Source organism: Eschscholzia californica, unplaced genomic scaffold, assembly GCF_041429995.1.
Source record: "Eschscholzia californica isolate CP2 unplaced genomic scaffold, dmEscCali1.0.p SCAF_1, whole genome shotgun sequence".
In the NCBI taxonomy this organism is placed as follows: domain Eukaryota; kingdom Viridiplantae; phylum Streptophyta; class Magnoliopsida; order Ranunculales; family Papaveraceae; genus Eschscholzia; species Eschscholzia californica.
The window spans coordinates 18,899,275-18,912,152 of NW_028238198.1; the positions used below are offsets into that span (position 1 = coordinate 18,899,275).

At 38.7% G+C, this 12,878-nt stretch overlaps 5 protein-coding genes across 8 annotated transcripts in view; 3 read left to right on the top strand and 2 right to left on the bottom strand.

Moving 5' to 3' along the window:
- LOC147564859 (uncharacterized) overlaps positions 1-12,878 on the top strand; it is a 101,860-nt gene that overhangs the window by 36,542 nt on the left and 52,440 nt on the right. The window lies entirely within an intron of this gene.
- LOC147564862 (uncharacterized) overlaps positions 1-12,878 on the top strand; it is a 37,968-nt gene that overhangs the window by 12,356 nt on the left and 12,734 nt on the right. The gene's annotated exons all lie outside the window — the stretch shown is intronic.
- Positions 1,225-4,030, bottom strand: LOC147564863 (uncharacterized). Its single transcript, XM_086650731.1, has 2 exons — positions 1,770-4,030; positions 1,225-1,467 (listed from the first exon to the last, which is right to left on the bottom strand). Exons 1-2 carry the CDS (start codon positions 2,851-2,853, stop codon positions 1,433-1,435), a joined length of 1,119 nt encoding a protein of 372 aa, XP_086506857.1. The 5' UTR covers positions 2,854-4,030; the 3' UTR covers positions 1,225-1,432.
- The window catches only part of LOC147564864 (wall-associated receptor kinase 2-like), an 85,831-nt gene continuing 79,992 nt past the window's right edge, over positions 7,040-12,878 (bottom strand). For both annotated transcript variants that reach the window (XM_086650712.1, XM_086650706.1), the window contains one exon: positions 7,040-8,005. The gene's annotated coding sequence lies outside the window, so the exon portion shown is untranslated. The remainder of the gene's footprint in view (positions 8,006-12,878) is intronic.
- On the top strand, positions 9,744-10,615 carry LOC147564865 (uncharacterized). The gene has a single exon (XM_086650747.1). It carries the CDS (start codon positions 9,759-9,761, stop codon positions 10,593-10,595), a length of 837 nt encoding a protein of 278 aa, XP_086506873.1. The 5' UTR covers positions 9,744-9,758; the 3' UTR covers positions 10,596-10,615.

Sequence of the window (12,878 nt, forward strand, 5' to 3'; positions counted from 1 at the left end):
CAAGAGGAAATTTTATAGTGTTTGTATTGGAACATACATAGTCATCAAGGTGACTAGGTGGGCGGCGAGACCGAACTGGTCGGCCGGAATCGGCAACGACAGAGTCGGAGCTCCGGTCGTCGGAAGAGGGGTTCGGCAATGCGGAGTCATTGCTCGTTGGTGGGGCAGACTGTTCTGGAGGCACACCAGAATCGGGATCCCCATCACGGTCTGCTGAAGGCACCCCTGATGGGGAAGACGGTCCTGTGCGAACAGGGCCTGTAGGCGGGTCACCGGGGGTGTCTGAAGGCACCCCCGGTCCTAGATTCAAGCTCGCGGGAACAGCAACAGCAGATTCGTCAGTGAATCTGCTGCTGTCCGGCGGTGAGATGGAATGAGTTTTATCGTTTGCAGGAAAGACGAACGTGTCGTCGTCATCAATGGAGATGAAGGGTGTCGGACGCGAGCTAGAGGGATTGAGCGTAGGTTCGGATGTCATCGGGAAACGATTTTCAAAAAAGGTTACATCACGCGAAATATATATACGTCGTGTGGAGATATCATAAATTCGATAACCCTTTTGTCCATTTGGATAACCAAGGAATATGCCGGCGGAGGAACGAGCGTCCATCTTGGTTTTGACCAAAGGGATTCGGGCATAACAAAGACATCCGAATACACGTAAGTGTGAAAGATTTGGAGGAGAACCCATGAGGACTTCATGAGGTGATTTTCCATCAAGGATAGGTGTAGGTAACTTGTTAATGAGATAGACGACGGTTAGAACGCATTCTCCCCAAAAGGAAAGAGGGAGATGAGCTTGAAGACGTAAAGAACGTGCCAGTTCAAGAATGTGACGGTGTTTCCGCTCAACAACTTCGTTTTGTTGAGGTGTATAGGTACAACTACGTTGGTGGGAAATTCCTTTGTCAAGAAACCAACGTTGTAAAGAATTATTCATAAATTCGGATCCGTTATCCGAACGAATTGTCTTAATGTTGCAATTGAATTGTGTGTTTACGTAATTAGAGAAATTCATAATTAACGTATTTGAGTCCGATTTGGAACTTATGAGAAATATCCAAGTACAACGTGAAAAATCATCAACAAGGGTTAAAAAATAACGACACCCGGAGGTGGAGGGAACCGGAAAGGGACCCCATAAATCCATATGTACTATGTCAAAAATACGTGAAGAAGTAGTAGTACTATTTGGAAAAGGTAAGCGACTTTGTTTTGAAAGAGGACACAATTCGCACGGTACTTTATTTGATAAAAATTAAAATTCATACATGGAAGTCTAGAATTAAAATATTGAAAACGTGAAAAAGATGGGTGGCCAAGACGGCAATGCCATAAAACAAAAGACTCATGACTAGAATTATCTCGAACTAGATTTGAAACTGAAAGGATGGGACGCTCCGTGCGAAGGAAGTAAAGGTCGTCATGAAGACTACCATGCCCAATCTCCGTCTTCGTTTTTCGGTCCTGAAAAAGACACAAATCACGGTCAAATAGGACGGTACAACGAAGTGATTTAGAAATCTGAGATATAGATATGAGATTGAATTGAAAAGAAGGGATGTGAAGAACATCCTTTAAATAAAATCTATTCGTAAAATAGATGGTACTAATATGATCAACCTTGACTCGGGAGTCGTCCGGTAATCGGACGTATAAATCCGGTGGTGCAAGGGAATAAGAAGAGAATCTTGAAAGATTGGAACAAATATGTTTAGCCGCTCCCGAATCAATAACCCATGGAGGATGAGAAGAAGAAGAGTACTTACCTGTGAGATTGATGAAGGGATCTTTGTTGGTGCCGGTAGAGGTGTCGGTTGGTTGCTTATTTCGGTCCAATAATGCTAAAATACCTTGATATTGCTCATTAGTAAAAGATGACGCTGCAGGCACCCCCGAACCGTTATGGTTCATGGCCGAACCATTGTTGTCTATGACCGAGGCAGTCACGGCATCTTGTCGTGTTCGGTTCCTTCCACGTTGACCATAGTTGGGTGGATACCCATGTAATTTGTAGCATGAGGAAACATCATGTCCATGAATTTTGCAATTTTCGCAAAAAGGTCGAGGACGTTTAGTATGTTGTCTATCGGAACCGTTGAATCGGTTATTTGAGTAATCGTTGGAACCAACGGCAAGGGCAGCACTATTGGAGTCATCATTCATAGGAGTAACGAGATTTTGTTGAACCTCTTCTTGCTTGATAAGTGAATGTATTCGAAGAATTGAAGGGAAGGGTTCAATTAATAAGATTTGACTCCTAATTGATGAGAACCGGTCATTAAGACCTTGAAGAAATTCCATAGCTCTATCTTGGTTGGTTCTTTCAACCAAAGAGCGACCATGTCCACATATACAAGGCTCGGTGATTAGCAAGGAATTGAGTTCATCTTGAAGAGCCTTGAGGTGTGTAAAATACGTAGAAACGTTATTCCCTTGTTTGAGACAAGAAATAGCTCTCTTTAATTGAAAGATTTTAGGAGCATTGGTTTGATGGAATCGATCAAAAAGATTCTTCCATATATCGGATGCCGTCTCATCATATAGTATAGATGATCGAAGAGGTGGATCTACCGAATTAATAAGCCAACTAGAAACGAGATCGTTACATCGTCCCCATTGTTCTAATTCATTAGGATCGGTGGGTTTATCGATGCTTCCATCTACGAAACCTAGTTTGCCTTTTGCTCGTAAAGCTTTTGACATACCTCGAGACCATGAGGAGTAATTATCACCCGTTAGAAGCGGTGTAATAAGAATAGTAGTAGGGGAATCCGAATGGTGAACATCAAACGGCCCACTATTGAGATTAGTGTGAATTTGAGAAGTTTCCGAAGTTTCGGGAGTAGTCATGATTCAAGAGAAAAAAAAATTGAAGGCTCTTATACCATGTGAAAAGGTTAAACCTTTGAGTGATGGACACACTCGAGTATGATCGAGTGGAGACGAAGAAGACGATTGTCTCGGTTGATAACCGAGAGAGAGGAAGAGAAGGAACTAGTCTCGGGTATAACCGAGAAGGTATATGACAACTCTCGGTTGAAGCCGAGAGTGATGATGAGTGTACTCGGGTATAATTGAGAGAGAAGAATGGTGCTCTCGGTTATAACCGAGGGTGATAGTTGATGAACTCGGGTGAGACCGAGTGATGAAGATTGGTAAGCTTGTTGATCGTGTGAGAGAGAGAGAGAGATAGGTAAATACCTTGGTTTTATTAACACTACAACTTGTATATTACATTGTGTATGGATCTCTTTATATAGGTTTACATGATAGAGTTTGAAAATAACAAAACTAATCTAAACTAATCCTAATATCTAAGGAATCCTAGTTATAGTAGGATTCCTATTTGGACCAAGTCCACTCGGTTTGGCCGAGTGGAGTGGACCTTCCAACAGTAGAGTATTAAACTCTCAGTTCACTAACCAGGAATTGAGAATCAGGGGTGGTGCCCGATAACGCCAGAAGAATTTGGATTACTGCTTGCAGTTTTAGGCTTGGACAACTCCACTCGTCTATATCTTCCTTCCCACAAGGTTTATTTTGTTCCCTAGCATAATTCCGAGAATAATCCCATATAGACGAGGGCATCTCTTGATCAAGAATATAATGGGCCTTTCCGCTCAATTGGTTTTGGGTTGGACGCCTATAAACTTAATATGATATCAGAGCTAGGCCCAATGATCAGACGTTCCCCTACGTCACCCAACAAAAACCGATACATGTTAGGCTCAAAAAATGCCACAAGGAAGGGGCAGATAATAATAGATTAATAGCTTTGTTCCATATTGAATTTTAAGCCACCCATGTGGTTCATGTTTCAGATAACTTAACCCAGGTTGGTTCATCTTCTAGGTCTACGATAGTGTAGCAAGGATCTCAACTTTGCGAAAGTTATTTCCATTAATGGAGGACAAGAAAAGCCTTGCTTCGAAGGCAGAACAGGCTAAAACTGAAGGCAAGGCTTCTTTACTAGATGCGGTTGATTACTATGTGAGCATGAAGAGTGACATCTTCATTTCTGCATCACCTGGAAATATGCACAATGCGTTGGTAAACCCTGATCTTTCATCAAATATCAAATATTTTGTCATCATAACTTAAACTGTGAAAACCTCATACTCTCTGCACTCATAAGTGATAAGTCATACCTCCTCTATAACGACCCCAACGTCAACAATTATCGGTGTTGCCCAACTTTTGCCACTTAGTCTCCTGCCCAATTGTACAGACTAAAGGGTATAGCCCAGTCTCAAGTCGCTTCTCCCAGGCGAGGTTGGATAGTTCACTCATCCTTTCTGATTGAGACATCATTTAGATATATTTCCTTCTTGATAGTGAAGCTTAAGCGCTATCGTCATCTGAGTGGGGATCAAATCTCTCTTCTGCGACCAGCTAAGAACCATGAAAATCACATACGACTCAACATCTGACAAGTCAAACTATACTTGGGTATTTGAATATAGTTCTTGATTAAATTTTTAGGCGATCATATCAAGTGGGACATCACACGTACGAGAACTTGAAAACTGTTAGGCCAAGCATGGGATTGTTAGGGCAGCTGTTCTTGAATAAGAGCATGGAATGGTCTGAGTTTCAGCAGGCAGTACAAGATGGGCACAGAAATAGGCAAGGGCAAATCAGGTTGAGGAAGAAGAAACAATCCATCTATACATATCCTGCTCCTGATTGCATGTGCCATGGTTAGTAAAGTACACAAGAAGGTTATCTTCCACTTTTGTTTGTGAATTAACTATATTTTTTGTGACATCTTGGGAAGTCATCAATAAAAAAGGAGATCTATACCTACATATGTGAGACAGAGAGAGGTGTATACTAGATAAACCAATTGGAGTTCTGCAGTGTCCAATGATTTTATAAAGCTAAGCCAATAAGTTTAGTTTGTTGGAGATTAGATGTATAGATACTTCAATAAACTCAAAAGATTCACATCAACATACTCTCATATAATAAAGTTTCTTTAGATCTACACAATCTCATAACCATAATACACAAAGTTTTGTCACAATATTTAACTAGATTTGAAGTTAGTTCTTACCTCATACACAATATTCATACTAGATCCATTTCTTCTTCAATTTACTTCTATACTAATCTCTTTTTTACTTTCTCTCTCTAGATTGTTCTTGAACTAGTCAAACAAATGACTCTACACCCTTTTAATTAATTTCATGAGGCAATTTTACTTATTTACTCCTTGTAGTTTGATAAACCCATTTACTCAAGCCCACATTTTATATTGGACCCAAACCCAAATTTGGTTTATAAGTCACCTTTCAACACAGTTGTTCATCTTTATTTATCATCAAATATGTCGTTTGGGTGAGGATGAGGAAGAAGAGGTAAAATTAGAGAGAAAGGTTGACTTGGATACTAAGAGAGAAGTAGAAGAAGCAATTAAATGAAAAAATAAAAATAAAATAACTTTTAGCCACTATATAAAACAATAAATTAAAGCTATCTTTTTGGGAAATGTTGTTTGACCCGAGTTGGCCGGTTGAATTAGACCCGATAGCTAACGTGGCCTGCCAACTAGGACCAAATCCCATTCCCGTGGAGAGATGGAACTCCTTCAAGATCACAATCAGAAAGCACTATAGCCTTCTTGATGATCTATCAACTTGGGAAGTGCAATCGGGTAATGACATTAACATCTGGACTGACAATTGGATCCCTGAAATCAATGGAACTATTTAGAACAACAATCAATCCGATCTTACCAAAGTAGCTCAACTTATCTCGAACAACAACTGGAATAATGAAGTGCTCAGAGCCAACTTCGACGTTAATACTCAGAATCTTATCAAAACTATCCCGGTGAACAGCAAAGGTAAGGACCAGCTCAAATGGAAACTTACCAAATCGGGTAAATTCACGGTTGCTTCCATGTATCAGCACCTCAGCAATAATAACAATACTCACAACCCTAACAACCAGAACTGGAATTTCATCTGGTCTCTCCCGACCGTTCCGCGCATCAAAATGTTCATCTGGAAAATCTGCACCAAAGCTATCCCTGTTAGGGAAAGAATCGGAAAATACATCGACAATAATACTACTTGTCCCAACTGCACTAGTATAGAATCCATTGAACATGCTCTTTTACACTGCGCTTTGGCTAAAAACATCTGGTTTAACTACAATATCATATCTGAAAATATTACGTCCATATCTGACTGGATCTTCTCTTGGGAAAATCATATTCATCTTTGCTACACCAGAGATAATATTCACTTTTCGACCATTTTATGGATTTTATGGAAAGTGAGGTGTGACCACTGTTTTCAATATGAAATCAATGACCTGAATAAAATAATCAGAATGATCGAAAACTTCCCAAAAATCAATATGAAACAGGAGAAAATCAAACATACTTCTAGTGAGAAATGGCAACCCCCGCCCCAGAATTTTATTAAGGTGAATGTTGATGCATCTTTTACTAATATAACATCCAATGTGGGAATTAGCTTGATTATTCACAAATCAGAATCGAAATTCATAAAAGCGAAAGTAAAATCCACTAGAGCCAGAAACAGTGAAGAAGGAGAGGCGATGGCAATCTTATTCGGCCTCGAATGGGCGAAAGCTAATCAACTCAAGAATATAATTGTAGAAAGCGACAATATCAATCTCATCAAACATCTTCACAATAAACATCACACGTTACACTGCCATTCTTTAATCCACATCCGGAGAATTCGAGAAAGTAGAAAAGAATTCGAAGTGGTGAAATTCAAGTATACGAAAAGAGAACTCAATTCCAGCGCAGACAGTTTAGCTAAATGGGCAAGGAAGAAAAACGCGAGTAAAGAGTGGAAGAATGTGCCTTGTATTTTAGTTAATAAATATTGTAATAACGTTGTTATATAATCTATGAAAGCTAGTTCAACAAAAAAAAACATAACTCGATCAAGATGAGTGGGACCCAAGTTGAATAAGCCATCTATTTTACAGAAACTTCATTTTTTTTAGAGAGATTAAGAAGTTCTCTTCCGGTTTTTAGAGAAACAAAAGAAAAATCTAAAAAGATCTAGTTAAGAAATTGATTCCTCTGAGTTTACAGATACCTCTCTTCTTGAATGAATATGGAAGAATTTCTAAAATATAAGATTGATTTCTCATGAGATGGACCACTCACAGATATGGAAAGCAAACTAGAATTTGAAAATTCAACCAAAAAGAAAAGATCAGTTTAAGATTAAGGGGGATAAGGTAAGAATGCCACGCTAGTAATACATTACAATGAAATAATAACGGCCGCCAATTTCTAAAGAAACCATTGCTTCAGCGTCACCAACTGTATTACTAGTACTACCAACGTAAGATAATTCGGATCTTCCTTCTTCTAACAAGTAAATCTTCTCTTCTTCATCATCATTTCCTACGAGCTCGTCGAAAGCCCTCTTATGATTGAAAGACCTTTTCATCAGTCCATCCAACACAATAAATGCTTCTTTCATTTTAGGTCTACTTTCTCCTTTTATACTTAAGCATCTCTTTGTTAGTTCTGCAACTTGTTCCACTTGATATCGTTGCTCATCATTTTCATTACTCGCAAACTTATGATCGGCGATATGAAACAACCGACTTTCTCTCATCGAAGACAGGAAATAATTAGCTAAGCTACGGTGATCGTGATGTCTAGCAAGAGAAACTGCCTTTTCCCCAGTGAGTAGTTCTGCAAGTAGAATTCCGAAACTATAAACATCACTTTTCTCTGTTAGTTGTCCCGTAAGAAAGTATTCTGGGTCCATGTACCCAAAAGTTCCTTGAACTGCCGTATTCAATAATGTTTGATCGAAAGGGACTAATCTTGATGCTCCGAAATCTGATACTTTAGCTTTATAATCATCGTCTAAGAGTATATTACTTGACTTAATGTCTCTATGAATTATAGGTACGGAAGCATCCGAATGTAAGCATGCAAGTGCTCCTGCCACCTCTGCCGCTACCCTTAAGCGGTCATTCCATAAAAGATTTGGTACTTTTTGTTGGAAGAAATTCCAATATATGTGGGCTCACATATGTATAGACATGTGTACGGCTATCTCAGTAAATTATCAAGTCGTAAAGTGATCTAATATGGATTGACTTGACTAGTAGGTATCAAAGTGTCATGGAATAAACGTGTAGAGACCATTAAGTGATTTCTAATTTGATGAGGGGCCAAATTAGAAATAAAAGTCTATAAATAGGGGTTATGGTCCCCATTTGGGCTTCTTCCCGAATCTCAACATTTTGGTTAAGTGTGAAATCCCTTCATCACAAGAGAGATTCTAAGGAGAAGAAGAACCAAGTGGAGTATGCTTGTTCATGTTATTTGATTTCATCATAATCATCTTATAACATGATTAGTTTAAGCATGTAAGGTTAAATATATTACTAACAATTGGTATCTAGAGCCACTCCACTTTTAAGGTTCATTGAGAGATTTAGGAGTTTATGGTATTTGATTTATCTTATGTACATATATCAAGGTTTTGTTATGTATAAAAAATTAAGGTTATCATGATCTTCCATGAAAATTAAGTTCGGATAGTTTGTAGATAGGTTATCTAGACATATAAATATTTATATCATGTGATTTGGTTTCATTTCAATGTTTAAGAATCAAAGTTTTGATATAAATTAAGTCATATTGATCTTAGGTAAAATTAGTTTTTGAATTAAGTATAAACTTAAGTTATCAAAGTTTTGTGGAAACCTATTGATTCAAACAAATTATTTATGAAAATTTGGTGTTAAGTTTTTTTTTTTTTTCAATGAATTAAGTTCCTGTGTTTTTTTTTTTTTTTTTTATTTGTAATAAAAAAAAAAAAAACAAACAGGGTGGTTTAATTCCCCACTTTAAAGTGGGGAATTAAACGACACCCCCACTTTAAAGTGGGAGGAGTTACTGCCCCACTTTAATGTGGGGCGTTACCCACATTAAAGTGGGGTAAGTAGTGCCCACGTTCCAATATGGAACGTGGGCAGTCCAACGGACTGAGTCAGACAGATCTGACTCGGACCGAGTCAGACAGATCTGACTCAGGTCTGACTCGGACCGAGTCAGACAGATCTGACTCAGGTCTGACTCGGCCCGAGTCAGACAGATCTGACTCAGGTCTGACTCGGCCCGAGTCAGACAGATCTGACTCAGATCTGACCCGGATCGAGTCAGACAGATCTGACTCGGGCCGAGTCAGGTGTCATGTCAGTGTGTTAGACCGGTCTGAGTCAGACCGATCTGACTGGGTCAATTACAGACCAAATTAAAAGTTGTTTTTGAACATTTATTTTGTAAAATTTAAACAACTAATAACTGATACATCCCTAAAACAATATCTGACATTCGATAGAACTAATTGAAGTAAAATGTCGCCAAAGTGACCTCTTTTATGTAGATTAGTTCAATGACAATGTTGGAGTAGGTCGTGTGTATGTAAATTCATGCGGGTATTAAGTCGACCCAAAGGTAGTTTAATATTTGGCCGAACTACATATACACATGCGGTGATAAATGTGAGATGATTGTAAGGTGTCCATGTGAATAATGAGTCGGTCCAAAGATAGACTTATTGTTTGACAGGATTTATCGTCTATGTTTGATTACTGCAACAGAGATACCACTTACAAATTAGTATTACTGTCCAAAGACTTGATGCTAATGTTGTGCTCGGTATTCTGCTTTGTATCTAATTATTGTTTAAATTTTAAATCTCACTTTAGTTATGATGTGAACATGTAAATTTATTATGTCTATTCTTTGTGTAGTTGCTGCAAATATACCAATGAATGCTAACAACATTCCCATTCTCAATGGGAACAACTTTAAGGACTGGAAAGAGAGCGTTCTGATCGTTCTGGGCTGCATGGATCTGGATCTTGCACTTAGGGTGGAGCAACCTGCCCCTCTTACGGATGATAGTTCTCCTGATGAAAGGAGACACTATGAGAGGTGGGATCGCTCCAATCGCATGAGTCTCATGATCATTAAGCGCGGCATTCCAGAAGCTTTTCGAGGCGCAATCTCTGCTGAGGTAACTAAGGCCATTGATTTCCTTGCCGAAATCGAAAAAAGGTATGAAAAGAACGATAAGGCAGAAACAGGAACGCTTTTGGCGAACCTGACTTCTATGAGGTATAAAGGCAAGGGAAACATAAGGGAGTACATCATGAAGATGTCTCATATAGCTTCCAAACTTAAGGCACTGAAGCCCGAGCTGTCTGAGGACTTACTCGTGCATTTGGTAATGAACTCTCTTCCTGCACAATTTGGTCAATTTAAGGTCAGTTACAACTGCCAGAAGGAGAAGTGGACTCTTAATGAGCTCATTTCAAATTGTGCGCAAGAAGAGGAAAGAGTGAAGCATGAGAAATCTGAAAGTGCTCATTTGGCCAGTACCTCAAAAGGGAAGGGCAAGAAAAGGAATAAGGATAATGAAGCTGCTAAGGGTCCAGAGCAAAAGAAACCTAAGGAACAAAACGGTTGTTTCCTTTGTGGAAAACCTGGGCATATGAAGAAAGAATGTACCGAGTATGCCACTTGGCGTGCCAAGAAGGGGTTGTCTGAGCTACCGAAAGCCAATTGATGGTGAAAGATACATCTATGTGGGAGACGGGCAGGCGTTAGAGGTCGAGGCAATAGGTCATTTCAGGATGTTATTAGGAACTGGATTTTATTTGGATTTGAAAGACACTTTTGTTGTACCGTCATTCAGACGGAATTTGGTTTCAGTTTCTGTTTTTGGACAAATTTGGTTATCATTGTTCATTTGGAAACAATCAGTTTAGTCTTTTTTTAAATTCAAATAAGTGTGGTACTGGTTCCCTAAGTGCTTATGATAAGCTATACATCCTTAAAGACAACAGCTTACATCCTTAATAGAGTACCATCTAAAGCAGTTGCTAAAACACCTTATGAACTTTGGACTGGGCGAAAGCCAAGTCTAAAGCATTTACATATTTGGGGATGTTCGTCTGAGGCAAGGCTTTATAGGCCGAATGAAAAGAAGTTGGACTCCAAAAACAATAAGCAGCTACTTTATTTGATACTCGGAGCGATCTGGGGGCTACAAATTTTATGATCCCACAAGAAAGTCTATTTTTGAGACGGGAACTGCAGTATTTTTTGAGGATGTTGAGTTTGGGGGGAGAAATAAGGTTAGAGACATTGTCTTTGAGGAGGAATCAGTTATGATTCCTACTACTACTTCTGACAATGTACCAATTTTCCTGCGTACGATTGTCGAAGAAGGAGATTTGGAACCCTTAAAAGACAATGTTGAACAACTCCCCACTCCAATTCAGGAAGTTGTTCCTGAAGGACAAACTCAACAACCTCAAGAGGAAGTGCCATTAAGGAGATCCAACAGAGAGAGGAGAAGTGCTATTTCGGATGATTACGTAGTATATCTCCAAGAACATGAGGACACTGGTGGATTGACAGAAGATGATCCAATCAACTTTCGTCAAGCCATGCAGGACTCTAACTCTGAAAAATGGATCGACGCCATGAATGAAGAATACAAATCAATGCAAGACAATCAAGTTTGGGATCTTGTCCCATTACCTGAAGGTAAGAAACCCATTGGTTGCAAATGGATTTTTAAAACCAAAAGGGATTCGAAAGGTAATGTGGAAAGATATAAGGCTCGTCTTGTGGCTAAAGGCTTCACTCAAAAGGAAGGCGTAGATTATAAAAAGACTTTCTCTCCGGTTTCTTTGAAAGACTCTTTTAGGATAATTATGACACTTGTTGCACATTTTGATCTTGAGCTACATCAAATGGATGTCAAAACGGCGTTTCTCAATGGAGACATTGATGAAACAATATATATGGTTTGCAAATTAAAGAAATCCATCTATGGGCTCAAACAGGCTCCCCGTCAGTGGTATTACAAATTTCAACAAGTTGTAGTCTCATTTGGTTTTGAGACAAATATTGTTGAGGATTGTGTGTATCACAAGTTCAGTGGGAGTAACTTGGTATTCTTGGTTTTATATGTCGAAACCAGGAGACCCGACAAATTTAGTCTAAACCAGTGCCCTCAAACTAATTTGGAAATTAAAGAAATGCAACAGATTCCTTATGCTTCAGCAGTTGGGACTCTGATGTATGCTCAAGTTTGTACACATTCAGATATAGCATTCATTGTCGTTATGTTAGGCAAATATGTAAGTGATCCTGGAAAGGATCACTGGAAAGCAGCCAAAAGGGTTTTCAGATACTAACAGAGAAATAAAGATTATATGCTCACATACAAGAAGTCGGATCCTCTGGGAGATCATAAAGCATTTGATTCCGACTATAGTGGATGCAAATAATTACAAAATCAGTATAAGGCTACATTCGTCTATTTACTGAAAGAGCTATGTTAGGAAGAGTGTTAATTAAACACTCATAGCTTCTTTTGGATCATGTAATAGAACTTGTAGCAATTTTAAGACATCCAATTTTGGATTAGGATTGCAGTATTTTGTCACTAAAAATGTCATTCTAAGGGTATTAAAATACCGTTGAAGTCATATTGTGACAATTATTTTGCATCTGTTTCATATTAAGAACAATGAGAACTAAAATATAAAGTCTCGGTTGTGAATAAAAGAACATAGAGTGGGTTTCTTATAGAGCATATTAAGACAAACTCCATTATTGCGGATCCGCTAACTGAGGGATTAACACCGAAGGTGTTTAATGAGAACATTGTTCTCATTGGTGTTATATCACTATATGGTAATAAGGTTTAGTGGGAGTTTGTACACATATGGTTTGGTGTTATTTAGACATTGCTCTATGTTTTGGATATTTTCTGCAGAAATAAGGTATTCAGTTATTTTACACTCTGTGATATTATGTTAAGGTCGATCTCAAT

Bases quoted from the DNA above. Each gene is read 5' to 3' on its own strand.
- LOC147564865 (XM_086650747.1), top strand. From the start codon at position 9,759: ATGTCTATTCTTTGTGTAGTTGCTGCAAATATACCAATGAATGCTAAC.
- LOC147564863 (XM_086650731.1), bottom strand. From the start codon at position 2,853: ATGACTACTCCCGAAACTTCGGAAACTTCTCAAATTCACACTAATCTC. The intron at 1,468-1,769 runs GTAAGTACTCTT...TGTCTTTTTCAG, and splicing joins TCCCTTCATCAATCTCACAG to GACCGAAAAACGAAGACGGA.